The sequence below is a fragment of the Netta rufina genome (assembly GCF_964035555.1).
Source record: "Netta rufina genome assembly, chromosome: 2".
Classification (NCBI taxonomy): Eukaryota; Metazoa; Chordata; class Aves; order Anseriformes; family Anatidae; genus Netta; species Netta rufina.
The window spans coordinates 116,842,185-116,869,035 of record NC_140124.1 but is presented as its reverse complement, the minus strand read 5'-3'; the positions used below and the strand labels follow the sequence as shown (position 1 = coordinate 116,869,035).

Below are 26,851 nucleotides of genomic sequence, written 5' to 3'. Positions count from 1 at the left end.
AAAAACTTTTTATTTAATTATTTTATTATGAAATTATTGTTAAATCATTTCTGGATGCTATTTACTGGAACCAATGCTTGGACCGCTGCAATTGAGGGAGCAGTAGCCGGGGAAACAAAAGTTATAATATTTCAACGTGAGGTAATGATTTCATAGCAAAACCCAGCCATTTGTGGCAGGTATCAATTAGCATACTTTAAATTAATCAGGAGAAATGCCTCAGCATTTACAGAGACCACCCACCACTACGCAGTTGCCCAGAGAACATCCGCTTGCTAAAAACACTTGCAACATCAGCTGCTGGCTGAACGCACATTTTCTAAAGGTGTTCCTTGCAAAACCTGATTTAGTTGGAGCTGTAGGAAGGACTAAGAACTGGGAACAACCCCCCTGCCACAGTAACACGAAATACATGCCGTGTTTTTGTGCTGAGGTGTTTGCAAAACACTCTGGAGTTACTCACAATTTCCCAATGAAATCACCAGGGGTGACTGGCACGTCTGATGTTGTGTGCATGTTTATGTGCCTATACGTGCATGTGGAAGCACTTTTTGACTCTTTCCAATTCCACCCCTCCAAAGAACTGTAAACAAAACAGTCTCAAAATAGCTAACTTGTGATATGTCACGTGGGCGCTTTGCATGAAACCCTACTGACATTCTTGGGCACGGCTTTTGAGCCTTGTCACAAGCTGTTAGATTCTGCTATATTCCGCAGATTTTGCACCTTCATTGTTTTAATGAAAAAGCTCATTCGTATGTAGTTTTTGTCCTAATATAATCAATCTGTTTTGGGAATTAGCACAGAGAAACCTATGCAGTTCACTAAGGAACGTGCAATACCACCACCGTACACCAGCATGCGGCTAGGGGATGGGCTCTTGTTCCCTGATCACACTCTGCTTTTGGTGTAGGCAAGGTACAAGTCTGTCTTTTTACAAAATGAATCCCACAAGCCCAACAAATAGCCATGACACACTGTTTTCCTTTTAAAAGAAGCAAGGAAACACCATTCCTCACCACCATCCTAAGGCTGCTTTGATCTCTCACAGAAAACCAAACCCCAAACCAGCACAGCTCAGACACGACCAACCCTCCTGGCTGCACAGGGCATCCCAGGATGAGATATACCTGCACTTGAGCAAGGAAAGGAGATCTCCAGCAAGGGTTCAAGAGGCAAAAAGATGGAAACAGCTCCCAAAGTTGGAAGGATGGCAGGGCTTGCAGTGAGGTTGTGGGGAATTGCTGAGAAACTGAGCTTCACGTTATCATCAAATGGTTGGGGTTGGAAGGGACCTTAAAGATCACCTTGTTCCAACCCCCTGCCATGGGCAGGGACACCTCCCACAAGACCAGGTTGCCCAAAGCCCCATCCAGCCTGGCCTTGAACACCTCCAGGGATGGAGCATCCACAGCTTCTCTGGGAAACCTGTGCCCATGCCTCACCACCCTCAGAGTGAAGAATTTCTTCCCAATGTTTAATCTAAATCTTCCCTCTTTTAGTTTAAAACCATTACCCCTTGCAATAAGTCTCTCACCATCTTTCCTGCAGGCCCCCTTTAAGCATTGTAAGGCTGCTGTAAGGTCTCCCCGGAGCCTTCTCTTCTCCAGGCTGAACAACCCCAACTCCCTCATAGGAGATGTTCTCCAGCCCTCTGATCATACTTGTGGCCCTCCTCGGGACTCACTCCAACAGGTCCATGTCCTTCTTGTGCTGAGGGCCCCAGAGTTGAACTCAAGACTTCAGGAATGGTCTTGTGAGAGCAGACCAAAAGGGGAGAATCACAGAACGGCTGAGTTGGAAGGGACCTCCAGAGATCATCTAGTCCAAACCCCCTGCTCAAGCAGGGTCACCTGGAGCATGTTACACAGGATTGCATCCAGGCGGGTTTTGAATATCTCCAGAAAAGGAGGCTCCACAGCCTCTCTGGGCAGTCTGTGACACGGCTCTGTCACCCGAACCATAAAGAAGTCCTCCCTCATATGTCAATGAAATCTCCTGGGAATCACCTCCCTTGGCCTGCAGGACATTCATCTTTTGATGTGGCCCAGGCTTTCTGGGTTGCAAGTATACATTGCCAGCTCATATTCATTTTTTCATTCACCAGTACCCCAAGTCCTTCACCGCAAGCCTGCTCTCAAGCCATTCATCACACAGTCTGTACTGATGTTTGGGATCACCCTGACCCAGTGCAGGATGTGAACAGAGGATGCTTCGCACCCACAGTCACATATCCTTCCTTTAAAACAGCACAGCCAACCCAGATGGGTCTCCTCTCACTAGCCAGGAGAGGTGAAGACTGGGAAAGAAATAAAAACCCATTAACCTTGGCTGGCCATTTAAAATTCTGTAGGAAATGCCAGAATCAATTCAAACCATGTGAAATCTCTAACATATAAGGAATTAAACATATTTTCCAGAATGATCCAGCACAAAACATTTTTTCTCAAAGCTATCCCTTAGAACAATTCAAGCTTTCTTCCAAGGTTACTTGTTACTGCCTGCCCCGCTGCTCAAAATTTAAGCTGTGACAGGCCATATAATACAGACTTCTGTTCACTAGGTGGATGAGCAACATTTATGTCTAATACGCTAAAATGAGGCATTTAGATTTGATTTTCTCCCATACTCAAGCACGTTGTCTTGGAATCTGTCACAGAATTCACACACAAACCATATATATTTGGCCAAGTCAGTCATTACTGAAATGTATAATTGTAATTGGTTTCTGTAGCATTTCCCTAGATCTAAATTACTGTTATAATTACATATTTTAAACCTCTAGGCTTTCTGTCTTCATTTTATTAATTGTTTAGAAGAAGAACAAGATAGTATCGGAGGCTGGAGCCTTCTGACAAAATCACAAAGCTGACACCAGCGCACAAACAGCAGGGACCCGAAAGCCAGTCTGTCCGGCTTGGAGGAGCTCGCAAAGTGCCACCTTCGTGTGCTGCTGCTTTCCAGCAGCAGCAAACCACGAGGAAGCTGCTAAGAGCTGAGGAACTGCTAAGCACCAACTCCTCCCCTCCCCAGGACCACTTTGCGGTACACAATGGTATTTTCAAATGGTACAACAGCTTCAGGAGACATCTGTAAATAAAATTAAAGCCTTTTTCGGACCAAAAACTACAGATTCCAGCTTCATAGGCTGTGATAGCTTGGTGGCAGGGTCTAAGTTGCATTTGCAGCCATGAGAAGAGACTGGAGACCAGAAGAAGCACAGCAGAAAACTCTGCCTTGCCTTGAGCTGCACACTTGCTAGACGGTAATATCTGAGCACCCATCCTCCCTGTCACCCACAGCTCTGCTTCTGCTTCTCCTTCTGCTTGGTCTCATGCTGAAATTATAAATGCTTAAGTGACACCAGACTGCTGGCATGAGAAAAGACTGTGAAACCATGTTCATTAAAATTTCGCTTCCCAAGAAAACCTAGAAGATGCTTTTCCCCATCTCCTTCTCGACAGCTTCAGCTGATGACTGACAAAAGATTTATATATCTATATTTTTAAATGACAAGCACAAAACAGCTGAATGGATTGCTAAACAGCAAAATGCTTTGAAGGATGCTTGCAAAATAAGTTGATATTTATATGAAGAATTAGCCAAATATCAAGGGTAAAGGCTAAAAAAAACTGTAGTCTATTTATAAGGAAATTTACTTCTGAAATGTTTAATTAAAACTAACAGGCTGGAATTTTCTGTATATATGGAAAATTAATGTCCCATGGGTTGAAAGTGCGACCTCCAATGGGTAATAATTAACGTCTTTGGCTTTAAGTATCATAATCCATTGTCAGAAATCGAATGCTTTAAGGGTTGAAAATATAACCATTGTAAAACTCAGCTTCCACCAGAGAACTTGGGTTTACTTTAAGGACACAAACCTGGTTTTAGTGGGGAGAAAACAACAGGACGTGGAGAAGATCAATGTTTTACTTCCATAAAATACTACAGGGACTCTTGTCCCCACAGACCAGCACTTGCGGAACAGCATTTCTACAACAAAAAGCAGGGGAAGATGACATTGCTTACAGGGTTTCTCAAGTTCTTCAGAAACAAGTCCTGTTTGTCAAGTATAAAAATACACTCAGTCTGCAGCAAAGCTGCACAGCATAAGTGTTTATATCCTTGCTCTCTGAGCATATAAATATTTACATATATTATTATAGACATGAAGAGAAAGTCTCTCCTTTAGTATATTCTGCCTCAGTTGAGTATTTGGGAAAGAAGCAGTAATTAAGAACAAGATGGACAATATTAATTGAACAAGCCAAGTACTGCACAGCTTTCTCACCACTATTAAAATGTCACAGTTCTGCAGATTGAGTGACTTCACTGGACAGAGAAACAATTCTTCTCTTTTGTATTTTGTATTCTCAGAAGGATACAAGGAACATGGAAAGGCAGCAAGCTTTGTTATCTGCAAGCATGCAGAATATTGCCTTATGTTTAATCATTTCAAGAGGTAGAAATGAATGTGTTTTTTTTTTTTCCCCAAGAAAATACAGAACTCTTATTGCTGAATATATTCAGCATATTATCACTCATGTTATTATTATAGACACTACAAACTCAGACCTGATTTTTTTTTCCAATAAATCCTTTTCAACTGTTCCAAGTCGCCAGCTTTTCTTGTTCTCTGTGCCTTTCACAAAACAGCAAAAAGGGAGGAAAACTCACGGTGCAAAGTCCTTTCAGTAACCTGGCAGAGGAAGAGGTGCAGCATTGGTGATGTGGTACCTGCAGTCCCATGCAGCAACCTGCCTGGGACTTGACTGTGCTCTGACACCCAAGTGGCAAACCCACCTCTCCTTCCTCAAATAATGAATTGCATGGCAAATAATTATAAATATATATATATATATATATTTAGTTGAAAGCTTACATGGTTGGAGCCATGGAAGCAAAGACAGCAGGGATGAGTGAATGCAGGTTTTCCTATCTCGTCATTACATTTAAGTGGCTAACGCGAATGAATGCTTATTTAACACTCCAGGGTGTGCAGAGAGTGAGTTGGAAGAAGCTTTTACTTTTTTTTTTTTTTTCTCTGCGACTTTTTAGTCCACATTGTCCTTATTAATTTCTTTTCATTTTCTTTTGCTGAGTGCTCAAAGGCAATTTGCATAAGAGCCCATTATAAATTAGATCTGTTTAATGGTATGCTCATCTCATGGCTATTTAATTTTACTTCCTCATATGTCTAAATTATATAATTTTGCACTCTCCCTAGAAGCTAGTACATTTGAAGGGGTAGCCACACCAGGGAGAAATGCTATGCTACCCAAGTGGAGAATGACGAGGCTTTTATTCATTTTTCAGAGGACCACTTTAGCAGTAACAACCTGCTCATCTTTTTTTTTTTTTTTTTCCCAACATCTCATGTCATTTGGATCCACAGCGACTGAATACCTAGCAACCTTCATAACTCTGCATAACAAAAGTTGCCTCATAAACATGATATAAGAGAATAAATTTGCAATTTTCAGTAAGACATACATTATGAAAACCACATTTTAACCAAATACCCTGTTGTAATCTCCTGCTCTCAGTGCTATTATAATTTGTTCTTATCTCTTCCTCCTTACATTTAATTTAAGGTTTCGTGTCCATGAGTCTCAGGAATTCCTTGGCACAGACAGTTCCTAAGTTATTAGAAGAGGCATGAATACAATGATTGTAAAGTGAAGGTAACGGGGGAAAAGTGTATTAACACCTAAAATCTTATTAAACCTTCTAGAGAAAAGGTATTTATATAGGAGCCAAAGCAGACAAAGCAAGAAGGAGAAGACATTAAAACCTCGGGTCTTATGAGATTTAAGAGAGAATGTTACATGGCATTTTAAAGAACAGATAAATCCCAGATATTGAGTGGAAGTGATGTCAGAAACCTTTGTGGAAATATTTGCCAAAGATTAAAGGACTGAATCATTTACATGGAGACCATTTCAAACATCTTATGATTGTTATTTGAGCATGGAGGCAAAAGAGAGGGTAAGGACAAGCTCAAGGGGCTAATAAAACACTTAGAAGGAATTGAGATAGATGGGAGGTGGTGAGTAGCCTTAAATGCAGAGTAAAGTATATGAGGAACAGATGGGAAGAATTCAAAATGATGAGTGAGGTGGTATCATGAGGGAAGGCATCAGAGACAAAAAAAAACAACAAAACGTGGGATTTGCTATAACCTGCTTGATCAGCAGCAGCACCAGGAGCAGAAATGAAAGCAAATCAGGCCTATTAAAAATGAACCAATAGTCACCGGATCCAACCCACATGGACAAACTGACACATTAACTGGGAGAGAACAAATTGCACAACTCCGTGCAGTCATGTTGCAGGAATGAGACGGCCACGAGAGACAACTGCAGCTTTATATGCTGCAGATGAGTGTGGAGATGCTGGGGATGTATAACTGAACGACAGCCACGCAAACGAGAACATGTGGGTCACAGGAAACTTTGGGGTGAACTAAACAATGGATGGCAAAGGCCCCAGAAGACAAAAGCAACAGCCTGATCTGTTTGCCTGAAAAGGAAGTTTTTCCAAGAAAAATTAAAACCTGTATTTTCCCCACTAAACAGGTGATCTGGCAACCAAGGAAATTCAGAGCAGAGGTAAATAATTATTAAATAATAATTCTCCTGTGATGTTCAAATGCCCACATTCAGGACCATCAGCCACCCAGATCCAAATGGCACTTGTAGAAATACTGATGATTTAGAAAGGAAGGCAATAAATAATTGGGATGGGATGTTGAGAGCTGGTGACTCATGGCTAGAAGAGTATATATGTGGGCAGACAGAAACCCTTTCCCCCCACTGCATGACTGCAGCCTAGGTGAGGCCAGCACAGTCCTAACTCCAGACTGCAGATGACGGAATGGGGAGTTTCTGTTTACCATATACCCTCTGTCTCTGCTCTGTACCTCTCAGCTTCTGGTATAACAAAAGAGATGCAGACAGATAAGAGGAACAGCCCTTTTTGATACCATACAGACCCGTCTCCCAACAAAACCAAGCCTTGCAAACCCCAAACAGGCTGTCCCTTCAGCTAAACCACTATCTACAACACAGCCCCTCTCCTCCATCCTGCAGGACCCTGAGACATCTCTCCAGCTGGCCAGCTCCCTGATCAACCAGACCTACACGCCAAGTCAAGGGCTGGGCACTTGACCATTGATGTTTGATGCTTTGTTGTGCCACCTTCTCCTTGCTCCTTTATTCAGGCTCACTCATGCACTGGATCTGCTGCAGAGCAGGCTGCAAGCCTTTAAGCTCCGCATCTCCTGCAGTGTTTGATATCTTGCAAATAAGTCCCAGAAAACTTTTTAGTTTTCCAGCGTGTATCAAAACCACTTTTCCTAAAATCATTTAAGCCAATGAAATGTTAAATCAATTATTTACGCAAATACTTTCTCCATCTCTATTTTTTTGTAACCAAGTTTTCTTGGCAATGATAACATTTCACAGAAAAATTAACAAATATTCTCTTTGCTTGCCAAGATAATTTTACTAAGCTCGAATCCGATTTCATTGAGGTACGTTATTTATGTTTTATCTTGAGGGAAGCTGCCTATTAAGTTAGTAGCAACCGTGTCCTTTTGCTTATGATACGGTTATTACCAAGTTATCAGGAGTACCTTTAAGTTATTAGGGTGCAATGGCAAATTAAGTACTTTGCGTCATAATTAGCTAATAACTTTTGAATTATATTTTAATCATGTTTAAGATGGTCAGGTTTGCTGTGAGTACAGATAATGGAGGATAGGAGCAGAACTGGAGTGTTTATCGTTCAATACCAAAAGCCAGAAAGCAGCTAAACTGGTGAATGTGCAACATCCCAAAGGCCATGATGCTCTATATATGCAGAAGACTGAGCTCCTTCACAGTCAGCAACGTATTGAAGTAGAACTCGTGTCTTGGGACCGCTTTTAGGTAGAAAGCAGAAGATGTATCTGCTCCAACCCGCCTTCCTTCAAGCCTGTCATTTCTTTAAAAAAGACATGTTAGCAATAGCCTTCTTCATAGCTCTGTCAATAAACCCTGTAAACCTAGATTACACAAAGAGACAACGCTAAAAAAAAAATAAGAAAAGCTACTAGAGACATCTCTCTTTCAAAAATCTTGGCACTGGGGAAAAAAAACACCCCAAACTACCTTCCCAGAACGGGGGAAATTCTTTGATGTATTCTTTCGTGTATCAAACTTGCCCCTCAGCTTTCATGAATTTCATTCAAACCACTGCTAGCTCTCAGTATTTCCTCTGTACCCTGAAGAATGCTCAGCATTAAAATTCCACATTCAAATCACTGGAAATTAGGAAATACTGCCATGAAATTGTAAAAGATCAAGCTTTCCAAGATCTTCACAACTCTGGCTACTCAGCCAGAAACCCTACCTGTGTTGTTTTGCTAGCTGCTGCCTCCTCTAGAAGGACAGATAGCCCATTTCTGCAGACGGGACAAGAAGGCACTTGCCATAAAGGCATCAGAGTGTGAAACCAACCTCTGCGTGCCACACAGAGGGTCCTACGAGGACTAATTCTCTAAAGGCCACTTCTACATTGCAGCCTAATTAACAGCTTCTCACCAATGAATAAATTTCAAAGTGCTTCTGAAACCTCTAGCTGTTAACTACAACGAGCCTGTGTCCCCAGAAAACACAGAACCCAGCATGGAATAAAGCATTCCCACATACTGTCACAAGGCAAATTTGCCAGGGAAGGTGCAAAGTTCTTTTAAAGCCTTCTAAGTATAGACAAACGGGGAAAAATACGTATGTAAAGAATATTGTCCTAGTCAAAACAAGCATCGCAAGTTGAGATGTCAGACACCGGAGGTCCTTCTGCAGCTTCTGTTTGCAAACCTCCCTGTGCCTGAAATGTGACCTTTTTGTGGTCTTTCGTGACCTACAGCCTTCCCACAGCACCCTCCACTTGGGCAGCACGGGATGTGGGATCAGCCAGGTCTGCAGAGTGTAGCAGACCCTTGCCCATGGGACCCTTGCTTCAGCTGCTGGAGGAGCTGGGAGAGGCCAGAGGGGTGAGGCGAGGGGAGGCAGGAAGGGGCGGAGGCCATGCAGAGAGGGACCATGCTGGAGAAACAAACTCCATCCAGATCTCCTGTGTGATGCTACCAAGTGTGTCTGCCTTATTTTGTGAGCTCCCACCCCACAACACGGGGGCCAGCTCACAGAAGCACTGAGAGCTCATGGCCTGAGGTGCCGTGACACCTCAGAGAGCAGTGGCCTGGTGGCCAGAGCACAAACCCAGCCACAGCTTCCACATCTCGCCACCTCAGCCCTTTTCACGTCACATCTCTGCCTTCAAACACAATCTGCCGTGAGTGAGGCAAGAAGGTGCCGGGCTACGGAAAGCTGCAAGAAAGCATGCAAGAATGACTCCTCAGAACGGGACTTGAATAACGTGCAGAAAATACAGCCCAAGGACACGTGCTGAACAGTGAGGAGGAACAGGAGATGCTGACGAGATGTTTATTAATTGAGCACCACGTTTCTCTGTGCAGAGCAGCAGGCAATCACGTATTGGAGATGGTATTACTGCACATATACCATGAAGATGACAGACTAAGGTTGCCCTGGCAGCTCTAATAACGTTCTTTTCCTATTAAAGCTGACTTTAATTGCACGGAGAAAAGCTGCAAGGCCAGCTACACGATAACAGGTTTACTACATGTGTCTCGAGCACTTGTGCTCTGCTTTAGTGCATAGATCACCTGCTCCCACATTCCTCCACCCGGACCGAGGATGCGCTTCCAGGTTCACAGCTCAGATTACAAATTCCTTGAGAAAGGCAACCCAGATAGCATGAGAGCACGCACAATAGAGGCAAGGAAGATGTGGGCGTTACGACCACAGAATTTACTATGAGAAACGCAGGGCCACGCACTGCTATTGTTCTGACTAACTCTAGCTTATATGCATTACAATTACATTGCCTCGATTCCTAGTGTGGACACCCATGTGCCTACATAGAGAGACGTGTTTATACCTGTCTAATTTATTCTCATACATTTACATGTTTAACTGCTTCCACGCTAGAGGTTGAAATGATTTAGGCATTTCAGTAACTAGGAAAATCACACCATTAAGCAAATCAGTTAATACAAAACCTGTGTGCTAATCAGTTAAGAGGACAGGAAAGTCCACCTAAAACATCTTAGACTGTGGCTCTGAGCAACGAACAATGCTTAATGCATAGGTTAGAAATGCCAAAGCCACGCCTGCATATTCTGCTGGTGGTGGGGGTGATAAAAAGCACACAGATAACATTACTTCCATTGACAAACTTTACATATACTAAACAGTGGCTTTATTGTTTATTAAATTAGATGCTGTCATGGTGTAATAGTCCCTGCAGCCATACCAAACCCCACAGTAAGAATGTATTTCTGTGGAGGAGGTAAAGAAGAAAGGATAAGAACTGAGATACCATACAGAAGCAATACAGCCCTGTAAATAGGGTGATGAGGATTAATTAATCAATGTAGCTGAAAACAGACAGCATTATTCTGGTAAATGAAGCCCTCAAAAATACCATGTCCAACATGAATGTCACACCATGATTCTTTCAAAGCAGGAAAGCCAGGATGCAACTAAACTGTCAAACTGAAGGTGCCTGGTGCCATTTGGGATGCTCGAGGGCATCCTGGGGACCCCTAAAGGGCTATGGACGATGCAGGGAAGCTTCCAAAGGCTCACAGAGCAGCCACGGAGTCCCAGCAAGAGCCGTGAATGAGCACTTGCTGCCCATGCTCAGCCAGCATCTCCCACCCACGGGATGGCCAGATCTTACTGGTAGAAACCAGGGCAGCCCAACAGCCAGGATTTCCTTGTGGCTACACCAGGCTGCTAATAAACAAGTTGCCTCCCTGGAAAGCTGAGCACTGCTTTTAAGCCAGCAGCTAGACATTGCTCATGGAGTAGTCTACTGCTTGAATCTATATATTTTTATTATTTCCTATGCTTAATTTGAAGCCTTTCTCTAAAAAGACAGAATGAAATTTAACTATGCCTGGATTAAAGCGGGGGGGGGGGGGGGGAACAGACATTGCTTAAGGGTCTTTCCATGCTGTATCTGTCCTCATCCCCAGACACAGGTACTGCTGCTGCACATTTCTTCTAGCAATAGCTTAAGTTGCAGCTTGCACTAACGATGGATACTGAAAAACCTGATCAACGCCTAACATGAGTAAGTGTACACCACAAGGCGACAATTCCCTTACCAACAACAAGAAAAAGACCTACAAATTCTGTAAGAAAAATCCTGAATTTCAAAACTGCAATTTTGGAGAATAACACAAATCCCAACACAGGCATTTCCAGGGACAGAGAAGTGTTTCAGTGTTCTCTTCCTCTCTGTGCTTGCTGAAAATAAAACATGTTTCAACAACCTTGCATTATCCCCTCCACTTGTGTAGCTACTTAATACCAATACATTTTTTCTCTATTCCTGAATGTAATAAAATTTTAATTTAGCAGAAATCCAGGTGTTTTGTTAGATTTTTTTTTCTTGCATCACCACCAGGCATAGATGTAATTGTTTTCTGCTATCTTTACAGGAGATCTACAGAACCACATTCTGGTTTGCCTTAAAATAGTTTGGGATAATCAAAAGCTGTGCTGTTTCATCAAAGCTCTGCACCCCCCACCTCTCCAGAATTTGTCAAGGCTGCAATAAATGGTTTGGGGCTGTGGGAAGGTTCTGATCATTTACCACTACCTTCCTGAAAGCCTACTTTTCTTGGAGTTTAGAGGCAGGTAGAAGCCAATTAGCACAACACAAGTCTGGAAAAGATAACGTCTTTTAAAACAAGCAATTCCAACCATGAAGCAAGACCACCAAACTATACTTTCTCACTAACTGCATCCATGAAAGTCTGTCTTTATTTGCATTAGCCATGCAGACCTCTGTGAGGGAAAATTATGGATTGTCCTGTTTGGCCGCTCACTTTTGCGCAGCTTTCTTCCCCTCTTGGTGTATGCTGCAAGGTGCCCAAGTTGCCAGGCAGAAGCTGCTGCTGAGCACCAGCTTCGTGATGGGCTTTACCAGGAGGGAGAAGGCTCTGAGATGGTTGGGCACTGCGATGTTAGCAGCGATATTGCAGTGATACAGCCGACAGGAAAGCAGCAAGTGCGATGAGGATCTGTTTGCAGGTCTGCTGATTGACATCAGTCGAGACATGCTTGCTCCTTAAAGTCAAAGGCAAAATTAATACAAAAAAAAAAATACAGGTAAAATTAAACTCCCAATCCCATTTTGGGAGCACATTGCTGGCTTATCATCACAGGACACGTAGAGAAGACAAAGAGGGGATTTCTCATGGACCCATGGAGCACGGAAGGCTGTTGGGAACAGCGCAGAGCCCTTTCTGACCGTAGGGACCAGCCCCGCTCACACACTGTCCCACAAATGTTTTGTTACTACGGCAGAATAACATTAGCACAGCGATGAGGAAAATAAACTCTCCGTGCTATGATGGATGTGCCCTCCTTTTGTACGTAAGTTTAGTCAGCAATGTACTGCAACAGACCTGACCTTTACTGGCACTGGGTTTCACCAGCCCTGTTTTTCCAGACCCCACCCCATTTATTTTGTTCTGTCTGCAGCCTCCTCAGCTTCCAGCTGATGAAGCTTTCATAACTGCTCACCTTCCCCAGAGGAAGCAGTTTGCAAAGAAAGACACCGAGGCACACGAGCCGAAGGTCCTTTGCAGGACGGGATGGGGCTGCAGGGAGATGTGCTCCTGGAGCAGCCCTACCCAGGCTCTCTCAGTGCTGCAGCCCTCTCCTCCTGCAGTTTGAAAACAACATGACTGATTTTTCTCCTATGGATGAGAACTGTGCCACCAGCTTTATGATTTTTGCATGGTACAAAAACCGGGTGCATGTTCTCCACCAATTCCTCTGGCCTGTCCTGTTTTCAGGACTCCGTTAGTAAGAGAAGGAAGGAGGACTCACACCCCTTATTTAGCTACTTCGCATTTTAACAGGAAATAAAGTGACCCACATAGAAGCTAAATGCAGTTGAAAGTTACAGCCGTAGCAGCTGTTTCTATTTTCAAACCAATGCTTTACACCTTATAATGACACCAGACAAGCAGCGACTTCCAGCAACATCCTTTTCACCTCTCCTTTTGTTGAGCCTACCAAAGAGAGAAGCATGAAACGCGCCTGATTAGGGCTGTTATTTCTGTATCTGAAGTGAGGAATTAGAGGCTCACCTGGAACCAGACCTCTGCAGCCTGGAGAGCAGCATCCGTTCAGTCAGAGGGAGCTGCGCCATTAATCCAAAGTGGAAAGGGGAAAGTGCAATTGTAGCTCTGCTGATGAGTTTATCTGGGTTAGCTACTAAGCAGGGAAAGGCCGGCATGAAAGGCATGGCCCAGGGCCCAGCTTTATGAGACAACAATAATAGAAGCTGGAAAAATGAGAATGCCTGACAAAAAGCGGAGCCTCCAAATACACATTAGCTACTGAAAAGCAGAAGCTTTTCTCTCCTCGTCCTTTCCCTTGAGTTAGGTCTTCCACAAGGAAAATACAAGCAGGGAGGCATCTTTCCCCTAGCTTACTTCTGCCTGTAACAGCATGTTAGCAAGACTTAAGAAACATCCATTCAAAAATAAGACACCGGAATACTGGGAGTCAATCATGACTGGCAGCAAAATGACTTGAAAACCAAAGAGCAGAAAACAAATACAGTATATATGTTTGAAAAGTAATTGTCTGCTTTTCAAACGCTTGCTGGTGACTTCATTCATAGGCAGCTGTACCAGCAGCACTTGGAGAACACGCAAATCACCTTATTTTTTCAAACACAACACACGCTGTTTCACGCGACAAGCTCCAAGTGGAAAATTAAAAAAATACATTTTTAAAATTCTGCAATTATACAGCTAGTAGAACAGAATTTAATAGCCAAAGTGAATAAGCAGTAGGTTTTGAGGCTGGAGAAATTACCATCGCGGTGTTATCTAATCTCTCCCCAGAAGTCAAGAATTATGACTAAGCCCTTCCAACATAGATGCAGCCTGCAATCCTATGTCAGAAGTATGTCCAATTGCATTTGGCAACCCTTAGTCAAGAGAGAGGCTGGATATAATTGGATGAATGTTTGAAGTACTTCATTATTCATGTAGGAAGGCTAGGTAGAAAGTATTTTGTAGTCCCAAGACACTCGAGGGTGTGCGTTATTGGGTAATAACCAATTAGGAATGTTGACAGCACTCTGCCTTTAGGATCACCATGGCCAACAATGCACCTGGGTGGATGTTGTTGTGCAAAAGCACACACCCACTGCTTACTGCCCAGTTTATTTAAGCAAACCTTTCTCTAAAGGAAATGGAGGACACCCCGAAGGACGTAAGCTTGACGAGTCAGTTGTATTCTGGAATACTGTCTGCGTTCTTCCCGTTGCAGCTGCCCTCCAAAAATACATTTTTTCACTAGTCCTCCTGGATTATTGATACTACTGATTATTGGAATTGATCCTCATTTCTTCTCTCTTTTATTTCATATAATTTAACAAAGAACAACATCCTTATTATTTGCAGCAAGGAAACACTGGCAGCAAAATATCAGCTTCTAACCACACAATCTGGTAAAATAACACCAGTAAACACTGCAAACTCAGAACAGCTGAAACCAAGTATCTTCCTTTCATGCTCGTCTAAGTAAAACATACAAATCATTAATACAGGCATGCAAAAAATTTAAAAAACGTCACTGTTTAAAAACTAACAGTTGTGACACACTCAACTCACAAGAAATTGAAATTCAACACCAGTTTAGCACATGATAGTGCCGTCTAACCCCTTGACAACCTGCCAAAACAAGGCTAGAATGCACTGACAGCACATGACACTGATCTTTTTCTTTCCTCTTTTATTCTCTTTATCATCGTAAAGCAAAAAAAAAAAAAAAAAAATCGGAAAGAAAGTTTGTATTCTGATCTAAAGCAAAGCAATTATTGTAATAGATGCCCAACAGGGCTTTCCTACCGACACAAGAGGCACTCAAAACTTTTCCTGAATGATTTGTTTGTGTTTCAAACATGTAAAATATGAAATCAATTTGTTATAAAAAGGAACATATCAGTTTTGCTGCAGCTCTCATTTTCTGGCTTGTAACGTGTTTAGCCTATCCTGTGGCACTGGGAGCACCGCAGTCTTCTCTGAATTCCCCAAACGCCGCCTCACCCTCTCCCCCCACGTATCACTGAGATGATGATGTTTTGATGAAGCACCACACGCAGGCCCTCAAGATAATGGATTCAACGGGATACACTCAAAAGATCATTTTTCTCTTTTGTATTGACTGCCTGCACTGCTCTAAGACAGGAAGGGTTTTCATTTTTTATGCACGCCGCGAGCCCCCCAGGGCCCTCTGAACTATTTAAGAGAAATCAATTCTCAGATGGGCGAAAGGGGCCTGGCGGAGCTCCTTGAATGGGGTGGCTGTTTTGGGAGGCTTCTCCTTTGGATTGCCGGCAAGTTTGGGCAGACCAGGAACCATCTCCCAGCCCGGTCGCTCTCTGGCACAGCGGCGCTTCCTAGCATTTAAGCTCTGAGGTTAGTGCTCGCGCAGAGCTGCAATTTATCATGTGCATATGGGCAAGAAAATAAGAAGAAAAGTTCCACAGAAGCAAAATCATCACCGCTGCTGATGGAGATAAACAGCAATATTGCTGCTAAGCAAAGCAGTCCTTGGCACTCGCATAGCGGCAGGAAACCATTGCCCCATGACAAGGTTTTAATACCCTGACATTGTTGCAATTACATCCAGGCAACCTAACAAAACACATTCACTGTATGGCAGAAAATATTTCCAATTCAACGTTGCAACATTTATTTTTTAATTATAGCACAAAGAATGCTTTTGGGGTGTGGAAGGACGTAATCCATCATTTGCTCTGAAGTGACACACTTACGGGAAATGCCCCGTACTATAACTTTCTACGCCGCAAGAAGTAACTACAAGCAACGTCTCAGGCAGGGAATGCAAAGAGCCTGGGTGCGGCCCTGGGAGATGCTGCTTCTCCCTCCATCTCCCTCCCTGGCAGCAGGTGCCGAAGGCAAGCCACATTTTGCTGCTCTGGACTTCAATCGCTCCCGTTTCACGTGTGTATCACACAGCTCAAGCCAGCTCCTTGCAATGCGCCTTGCATGGAAAGGGCTTCAGCAGTTTGGGTACGGACTGTGCCAGGACACAAATACAACTTTTAATTAAAATGAATGGTATTTTAATAGGTCACTTAAAGAACAATTATGCCTACCATTTGACTGACAGACGAGTCACATTTCAGCATGGAAACCCCACTGAGGTTTAGGAAGTAGAATTAATCTTTGTCTTTATAAATTGATGAACTGCTGAAGTATACTGCCATTGAACTTAATATTGCTATGCTCTGCCATTTAATCTTACGAAGAAAATCTCTGTACCTTTCTATCACTCTCCCCTTTCACCTCTTTTACTCCTTCACAAACAAAGTTGATTTATAGAAACTGAGTTGCCAGCATTGCTCTCCTTTCACCGAGTGCCTCTGCTGCAAAATGCAGTGGTGCATAGAAATATAAAGTATTGGTCTTCAGTAATTAGCTTGGGTACCAGCGGCAGCACAGCTGAGTTAGCTGGAAGCAGGATAAACGAGTCCAGGTGGAGCGTTGTACTATATTGCTCTGAGCATCAGGGCTAACCCAAGTGTCTACACAGACAGAGCTGTGCAGTGGAAGGACTGGGTGGAAAGGTGACCGTCAGACCACTGCTCTCCTAAAGGCGTGCTCCTGCAAAGCAGGCCGTGAGAATTAGCTACAAGCTCAACTCAAAGCTGTTGTTCCAGCTGTTACAGGAGCCCCTTGACTCTCTGAGGCAGGCGGAGTGCCTCAAAGTGCCTAGGAGATTGTCCAAATGAGGTGCAGAGACAACTGTGCTGGATCTAAGATAACATACCCACCACAGTTAGTAATGCTTTATTTTGATCACCGATTCAAAGATTCAGTGGTATCAGTGAGTCTCAGAGCACCCTTTCAGCTGATGTCACTATGAGTGAAAGCATCATATGAGATATCCAAAAACCAGGCTGGCTGCTTAACTACACCAAGAAAACTCACCATTAACAGGAGTCAGAAACCTAATGGTGTGTGGGGAGAAAGAGACAAGAAGTAAGCAATGTGCCTTGATCTGGCCAGGTAAAGATCATGTGTGATCTTTGTGAGCTCTGACTCCCTTCTGACAGAGACAGAAAAACACAGGTGAAGAAGAAATGAAGACAAAGCAATGAGGGAATTCTGATGGCAAAATTAAGCTCGATACTCAGAGATGAATGCGGACAGAAAAAAAGATGTAGTCGAAGAGACAGCGACATCCTGAGAGCTGAAGATTATAGGGAAAGAGACTGAAAATGAATGACAAAGGAGAACTCAAGCCTGTCAGCTGACAGTTGTCTGGTTATGACACGACTGCATTTGAATACGCTGCAAACCAGTTAAGTTAGAGGACGTGTTCACATAACAGGAGCTGGTGACAATCCCACAGTATTTATGCATTATTTGTATTAGAAAGAGCGCAGATAAACATTGGGTCCTAAGCAGTTTTTCCAAATTCCTATGCAAACTTTGCAGATAAAGCCCCAAACGGCAAACACACTTGTATGCCTGAAACCCAACAGGAAAACTGACCATTATCAAAAGGAAGACAAGTCAGAGCCTTAGTCCTAAAGCTCCAAACACACCCAATCGGTGGCCAGGTGTTGATGGCAAAACTGGAAACCAAATGTTTACTTCTGCAATTGCGTACGTAGGAGATGCCAATTTCCTTAGCAACTGCATTGCAGTTCACGAAAGACCAGCGAAGAGCAAACAGCCCATGTGGCAGCAGAATCAGGACCTAGTGCTAACGCACAGAGGTCCTCGAGTGCAAGGACTGGGTACAGCAAAAGGCAAAACAAACCAGTGAACCTCCAGGCTGTGATTCAAATCTGGACCCAATCAGAAATGACCGATAAGCACAACGCTTCAGTGCCAAGCAGGAAGCTGCCACCTCAGTTTCTCATGGGCTTGTCCTTATCAGAGCAGCACAACTCACAGGCTGAGCACTCCCTTTTCTCTGAGCGTTTTCTTGGTCAGTTAGAACGAGCAATACAGCTCGGGTGGCTTTCTTTATGCTGGTTTATGAGCCACGCTACCGGGCTACAAGTCTGAAAGCTCCTCAGCTGTTCCTCACTAACAAATTTCCACCCACGGAGCTGAAATCAAGCAGCCTGTGCAATGAGAAGAGTTATTGGAGCACTGATCCTTCACAAACAGTAATTACTGACTGACAGCTTGAACCAAACCATACCACCTCACCAAGGCCTACTGGTACATGGACCTGTGAGCCATGCTGACAATATGGATACAGATTTTCTTCTTTTTCTTCTAGAAAAGCATTTGTTACCTCAGAAGACTACTAGCCTCAGAAATAAGGAGATGAAGCCTTTCACTTTGTAACACTCATGAGGGTAGAAATTTATTCTGAATACTTCTACCCACACCATCACATTCATGGAGCCATGGCTAAGCATGGCACGAACCCCTGTGATAGAAAGTCCTTGGGCCTGCATGTGTGAGGAGTACTCTAACACTCTACTACCTTGATTTCACTATTATTTTACTCATTAGATTGAAAAAGTATATAATAAATAGAAAACTATTTAATCCTACAAATAACTAATACACAAAGACAATTTTACTGACACTTATAACAGGAAGACATCAACTTGATGGCCCCTTTCAGTGATGACTCACTACCAGTTACTGACCACACGATGTGAAAACCTGCTAATCTGATCATGCTATTTCTTTCACCCAGTCACTAGCCACAAGCAACAGCAATGGCTTGCTGACCTTGCTAGGTAAACATAGTACAGGACTAAGATTCAGAAAATATTAACTTCTACCAAGGAGACAGTGATGGCTGACCTGTGGTGATCATTCGTTGAGGCAAAGTGAGGTCAATATATACCTTGAGTTCAATATACATACCTAGAGATACAATTAATCTCAGTTCAGCCATGACTAGAAAATACCCCTCTGAGCAATTTATTGACAGATGTGTGTTACAAAAGATTTCTCTTTACAACATCAGTTGTGTAAATTCTCTAAATTTCTTGAAGTAGGAATTAAGTATACTATCATTTACTGTTCTATTTTCCCCCCAGATCTGTATACGTGGTTACAGCAACCAAGACAAAATAAAGAACAGCAGCCCAGGAGTAAGAAACACCAGGTGACAGCACAGAAGTTTTAAACTTTGTTGAACAAACTGTATTGTGCATGGTCCTTCTGAATCAGCATTTCATTTTTCACTGATACATGCTTCTGATGATAATAATGTCATCAACTGTTTCTATCGCTGTTACTGGCATCTATAAATATTTATGCTTAGAGACAGCAATCTTTTACACTTCAATCCTCATCATAGAACATTTTACAAATTGCTTTTTTGTTAACCTTAGCAGGAAGCAACCAAAGCTCAAAGTCAAATCAGTTATCTTGGGTCACAGAACACATCAGTGGTAGAGTGTTGTCCTATCCCAAACCTTTTTTCTTACCACAAGACCATGCAGCAATCAAATGATGAAATATAAAAAGTGAATAATTAGATGAGCAAGCCAGGGTAGGTAACAAAGATTAAACCAAGACTTTGCCAACCTCTTCTGTCTATTCCCCCTTGCCAGGACAAAAAACAAAAACAAAATATAAAATAAAAAATACAAAATATTAAAAAATTGCCACCTGGACCACTCATACTGAGGCAGCTGCCCGAGTATAACAACACTGAAAACTCTCAAGGGAGCTTGCTCTTTACAACTTACAGAAGAAAAAGCTGTATAAGAAATTTAGCACAATGGTTTAAGTAATATTACCTCAGCCAGCTTTGACGTTGCTACTCTAGAAAGATCACCAAATAGTTCTTCTGATACAGATGTGCCTTCCAGGAAAATTAATTCAAACAAGGAGACTAGAAGTAAAGATGTAATAACACCCATTCTGTTAGCATTTTCATAAAAACAACCAAAAAACCAAACATAAAGCTCATTAATTAGAAAACTTGGCTTTTTTTTCTTTTTCTTTTTTTTAATGACTAACCTCACATGACAATAGTTTGAGAGGTACCATGAGTCAGAAACAAGTATGAGGACTGCTCTCATGAGGTGTTGCATGGGGACTCCTATGCACAGCACGGAACAGCCCCACCACAGCAGGCCTCCTACCTAACAAGAAGCCTCCAGCATGGCCTTGCAACCTAGAGAAGCATGAACCAAGGGACATGTCTTCTTCTGGAACTGCAGACAGCCTTCAAACAGCAGAAACTGCCAAAGCTCTGAAACAGGCAAACAGCGGTACCCTGCCTAATGCACAGGATGTCCTTGGGGGTTCACATACGCAACCTATGAAGGGTAAGGCCTGCTCCCAAACTCTCAGTAAGGGCCAAGGGCAATCTGGGCATTTTCCTAAGTAATTTTATGCTATTGATGCAAAAGAAACCCTCGTCAACCAAAAAAGCCAGTGTCCTAACTAGATCCAAGTGTGTGAAATTTAATTTCCCTGAGGGCTGAGAATGAAGATTGGGTAAGAAAACTGGGACATGAATGGATTGGTTCATATGAAAACCTGAAACAGCCCTGGGCAGAAATTTGGAAGTATTGTGAAATACTATACAAGAAGAACCCATCTTTGTATGCAGGGAATAACTCAAGATGGGAGATGTAGCAACGCAATCAAATACCCCAAAAGGTTCCAGAAGGAAAAATATCTAAAGTTTTTAAGAAATCTTCTGATTCTACAGTGGGAATATAAGATGTGCCAATTTGATGCCATGGAATTATGCAAAAGTTTGTACTGTGCGAATCGGACAGAACTAATTAAAAGTCCAGATGCTTTGAACCTATGACAGACCACACTGCTGATATTGCTGATAACAGAGATATCAGAGAGCTGATGCTCATACGGATCAAAGTCAAACATCTCATTTAGCTACGACAGTCATTTGAGGTTGTCTTAGCCTGGTGCACAACAACTTTTGGTAGACAACATACAGACAGGATAAGGCTGAGAAATGTAGGATTGCCATCTCCAAGCAAAGGGTTGATCTTATGCAAGATGATAATACACTGAGAGAAGGTGAGTAGGCTGCTCGGGTTCCAACATGAGAACTAACAGACCTGTGTTTCCTCTACTCATAAACTCTACAAACACAAGCTACTTTCCTCAGACTCTTTGGTGGCCATGAAGAACAATGGAAGAACTTGCACATGCCTCAGCTCTCAGGTGAGAAAGGCACTTCTAGGAGATCCTCATCTTGTATCCATCTTCCCATTAAAAAATGTGAGGCTTATTCTGGGTTGTTAGAAAGCAGGCTCATTTTTGAAAATCTTTATTTGCAAAAACAAAGTAATAAGATAAAAAACAAAAAAAACAGTGCATCCAAATGCTTAACAGAAAACCATGTTGCCAAATATTATCCTGCATAATCTAGTTCAAAACAGAACAAATTCTAAAACCTCAAGATTTCTCACAGAGCAGAAACAACCACATCTGGTCCATTCACATGGACATATGCATCACCATTGGTCAACAACTGAAAAACAGGAGGAACAATCTACACATGAGTGAATGCAGCAAGTTTACAGTATTGTAGGGAAAAGGTGCACAAAAGGACGCTTGCCCCTGCTCAGGTACTTAAAGAAAAATAGCTTTTTAATTTTTTTTCCGGCCTTAACACTAGGTCTTGTAGGTAGATAAACTGATTCAATCTGCCTTTTCATGAAGCCTAACTCTGGCAAATTTTATTATTCAGCTGTATGAGATCATGTCTGAGGCATGGTTTCACTGATGGCTTGGGAGAACCTGAAGTTTGTTGATGAGATAAAACAATCATATGAGATCTTCCTTGTGAAAACAGCAAGTTCTCCCTGGTCTGAAATATAAACTGGGCTCCCCTGCATTTTATACTGCTGATTCGTTATGAATTGTATTTTTTTAAGCATTATTTCACCTTCAGAATTTTACATTCCAGGATTACTTAATTCAAAGATAAGCTGCTTGTCTGCTGGATTTCTTCACTGCAATCAGCCTTTGGCCAGAATACAGTTAGGTCCTGATTCCTTGGTTTCTTTGTAAGAGTATTTGAGAGAAGCCCTCGATGGACTTTCCATAGCAAAGGGCAAGGGCCCAGCATCATCAGCAAGATGCTTTTATACTCTCACCTAGGTTTTCTTTGGAGGAACGGATGGATGCTTGTCAGTAGGCGTTTTACATATCAAGTCACAAACTGGTTCTGTGGATCTAACAAAAGAATTACAGAAAACGTGCCCTGCAAGGTGCAAGTCTTTACCTGGTACCATTTAAGGAACCCTTTTTGAAGTACTCTTTCCAATTCCTACTATCCTGTCCAAGAAGGGAAGAAGGGAGAGGCACAAGAAGAGATGTTACTGAACCCAAAAGGAGAAGGAAGAGTATACTTGCTCCAAAGCAAAGACTGCTCTATCAGGACAGGTCTCCTCCATACTGGCAAGTCGCAGTGACTCCAAAGCTGCTGCTTTGGATATCACCCTTTCAATCTCGCAAAGAAAGATGACTCTGGTACCTGGCCCACAGATGAAAGGTTCATTTTAGGCTTCTGGCCCTTAGACTGCATGTAATACGAGTCAGGAGCCTAATGACTTTCATGTCTCAACCTGTTAGATGCTGGAGCCTGCAACCTATGCCTTGACTCATCCCTGGAGCAGTGCTCTTTCAGGCAAGATAGTCAAGACCTTATTTTTCAAAGACAATACTTCATGTGACAGTAAGCCTCAGCAGGCTTCAACTCACCCTAAGAGATTGGTGAGGCCCTGCCTTAGTTTTGATTTCATTCACACACACGATATTGGTAGAAAAAAAATAAAAAATAAAGCAATGTTGACCAAAAGCTTGGATTAGAGTGAACCAGCACTAACAAAGTTAGTCTGTGGATACAGACTGATCAGGTCAGGCTACCTACAAGGAACAATTTCTAGTAAGGCCCAAATACTACTAGATAATGTGTAACCAGCACTCACCATGTTTATACACAAACGCAACATTGGAAATAAACGTTAAGGTAAGATCTCACAGACAAAAAACAAGCTACAATATCATGATTGCCAGCTTATTGCTTCACGCCACGGTCTTGACATCCAAACGAGTTTAGTAATTGCTCTTTTGAAGCTGCTAATGTTAAAAAAAAATATATATCTCAAGTTCTGGAAGTGTCTGGGAATTCCAGATTCTAATAACTGTACTGGAATTATTCACTCATCAAGGGGTTCAAAAGACACTTACTGTCAGAACTGAAACATAAACGCATGTCAGAACGACTTGAAACAGAATGACTATAACTTAGAGTTTGGGTTTTCTTTAAATTATGTCTGAAGAGCTTTAAAATGTTTAATTTATTAAACCAGCTTTGATACTAGAGGCATAGCTTCCACTTTAAAGTGTTACAATAGCTCAATTGAATGCAGAATGCATTAAGCTTAAATTCCACTGCTACCAAACACACTTATGAAAGACATTTCAGTGTTTCTTCACTTAAAAAGGAATATGCTGTCCCGGTGAATTTGACATGGAAACAGAAGCTGCATGCATTATTAATAGAAACAGCCACTTCTACTGCACTGAAAGAAGGAATACACAACAGGAAGGCACTTCCCTACAGTTTCAGACACCACCACTACTACAGCTACTGAGAAAAACGCTAAGTAATCACCACTTCTAGTAGCTGAACACAATCAGGTCCTAAGAAAAGTTTCTGAAAAGGGCAAATTCCATTTTTGACGAACAGTTCAAGCTTTTTGAGACATTGCTTCAATCTCTCCTGGCAGGCCTTTGCTTTGGCAATGCTTCTATTACTTTGCTCTGCCTGGCCTTCCTTGAGGAGGTTGTCATAAGAAAGGCCATGTGTTTAGCTGTTTCTCTTTCATATGCCTTTATTTACCATTCTCTTCTCATAGCACTGTCAGCTCTTACTGTTAGAAGCACTGTCCCAGTCCTATGCTGCAGAGGCAGTAGTACCAGTGAAACCTATGCTTAAAACAAAATTATATGCCATGAAGTGTATCTTGTACCCTCCGGAAAGGCAAGTTAGAGTTGTGGGATCAAGAAACTCACAAACTCGCCTCTGGTCTTCACCCTCCACAACCCAGTAGCTAAGGGCTGATGGAAACAAAATCTGAGAAGACAAAAGAAATTCTCTGAATAAATGCTTCAGTTGTGAATTGCTGCTATTAAAATAGCTGAAAATAATGGGCAAAAGCGACACTGGAGACCAGTCATGTGATAGGACAATAATTAATAGAGGGAATTGCTCTTGAAGCAGAAACAGAGAATTGGCTGCTTGAATTGCAATAAGGATCTTTCTGGGTAATTGTTAAATGAACCACTTAACTGAGATTCAACTAGAGCGATAGGATTCCACCAAGACATGGACTAACCTGAATACTTCTATTCTAAGTTTCTCTTAAAGCCTTAGTCAGGACTGATTTAATTTCTTTAGGTCCCAGTGCAAGAATTACAAGTCTCATCGTGGTGGACAGGATCACTCAAACCACTCACAAAATCAAAAATAAATAAATAAATAAATAAATAAAAGGATCTCAATGCTGCCAAGCACCCCTCTGGCCAAGAATCTGACAGACTGCACCTTCCTTCTTCCACTAAACCCCCGTACACCAACCCATCTGTCCTGTTAGAAATAATGAGACCTGCCCTCACCCCTCTGCAGGACACATGTCAAGGTAGCAATGGGGCCCCTCTGGGTCTTCTACTCCCATGAACTTATGCCGACGACACTACACAGAGTTTCTTTTTTGCCCTAGCAGTGCAGAGGTGAGAGGGAGGGGTGTACAAGTGGCTGAGGGGAATGGGAGCTGCACCTTAATTTCTTCCCCACTCAAAGGCTGGCGTGGAAAGACCATGAAGGTAACCCTGTCTTCCCGCAGGATCAGGCAGTGAAGGGCAAGGTGTAGACATACTGTAGACATGATCAACCTCTGATAACTGATAACCACTCTTAGAATTACAATATCACTACAATGTTTATCTGCCACCACGAAACATCCACATACCATAATATGTTCAATGAACTCTTGTTCTCTTAAACCTGCACTTTTATTACATGAACTCTACATACACCCTTTGCTCATGCACCCCAAATTTTTCTAACTGCTTAATGCTAGTAAGTTACCAAAGCCACTAAATTCTCATTTAGAAGATATATGAAGTGCAAGTTAAGAGAGTTAATTATGTAAAAGATCCTAAGATTCTATAAAAAGTATGAAATTAATGCTGTCCTATATTCTGTTACATACAACCTTGCCTTTACCTCAATTGACACATCTGCAAATATACTGTGACAGTACAGGAAAGTAGACCCAAAAGAAAAAAATCCCAGCACTTCTACATTTAGACTTAAATGCAGTACCTATACAGTTTTGGATTGTCATAAACCACAGAACAGGTCCCAGGCATCAAACCAGAATCCTACGTGGTAGAAAGTCAACCTACTTTACCATCAACTGTGTTTTAGTACATAAACATATGGATCTGTAAAGATGTCATTTGTCTGAAACACAGTGGAGCAGGGGAAGAAAAGTCAGTGTCTAACCTCCTAAGAACAAAGAAACCTCATTTAATTTTGAAACAAAAGGAACTAAATTTATCAGTCTAAGACAGCCCAGGGATGTCTGAGCATGAAATTGAAGAAAAAGAGTTGCCAAAGACATGCAGAACAATCTTTTTAAAGTTACCTGGAATCAGGATATTTTGTAAGCGTGGCCAAGCTGCTGGTATACATGTGCCCACCCACATCAATGTGAACTGGTGCGTTGGATTTTGTGAGTTGTGCTGGAGTGGGGATGCCTTGATTGTTCAATGGAGATGCAGGGGATCTAGTGATCAGAGGTCTTGACATATTGGGCCGACTGTCCTGTGAAGAGATAGACGTGGGTTAATGATCTCCTTGAAAACCTCGCAGAAACCCACAGTCTCGAGTCAATAGCACTGTCTCGTAGTCTCAGCTTATGATTTTCATCTCATTAAAGCACAGACAAATATTTGGCAATCTTTAAAATCAATCCAAAAGTCTTAACTGGCTATGTTTTAAGTAGGTAAAGTGTGGCAAAACACAACGACCAAACCCAGAAAGTAGAAACCACGTTCAATACAACAAGTTCTTCCTGAACCCTGCTCATGACAGACGACCCGTGCAGAGAAAAAAAAAAAGCTCATTCTCGCATTTCAGAGCTGATATAGGCTCTGACAAAGACACCACGAGCTGCAGACAGAAAGCCTAAGAACAATTACTATTTTAATTAAAACCCACAGGTAGAATATCTGTGCTCCTTCCCAAGCCCTCCACAGTCATTGCGAGGCAGTCAGAAGAGAAATACAAACCCTCAACTCCTCCATTCTGCACACTCTTCTCTCGAATTTCCAACTCACATATCACGGAAACCGAAGCAGAAACACCTGGACTAGTCAACTGTTCATGCACTGCAGACCACTGGACATCGACAGCCTTTGAGAAAGACATTTTCCATTTAAAAGTTATACGTATAGCGACAGATGCCCCGGCGTGCCCCACATAGGCGGCGGGTCTGAGCGGCTTCCCCGGGCAAGCGAGCTCGGAAAGTGGAGCAGGAGCAGATGCTTGCTGATGAAACCAACTTTTAGTCACAAAGGCAGAGATGTAACGCCGGTAAACAGCGCGCTCGTAGTCTGTGCGCCCAACAGGGTGGGGCAGGGCAGAGCGATTTGCTGGAGCCAGTAAGGCAG

At 42.5% G+C, this 26,851-nt stretch overlaps 1 protein-coding gene across 1 annotated transcript in view; it reads right to left on the bottom strand.

The window, feature by feature from the left end:
• Window positions 1-26,000, bottom strand: part of KCTD1 (potassium channel tetramerization domain containing 1) — a gene marked incomplete at its 3' end in the record, with an annotated part of 32,677 nt that extends 6,677 nt beyond the window's left edge. The window contains exon 1 of the mRNA XM_084283139.1: window positions 25,825-26,000. Coding sequence (XP_084139265.1) covers window positions 25,825-25,988 — 164 coding nt within the window. The 5' untranslated portion in view covers window positions 25,989-26,000. The remainder of the gene's footprint in view (window positions 1-25,824) is intronic.
• Window positions 26,001-26,851: the final 851 nt, after the last annotated feature.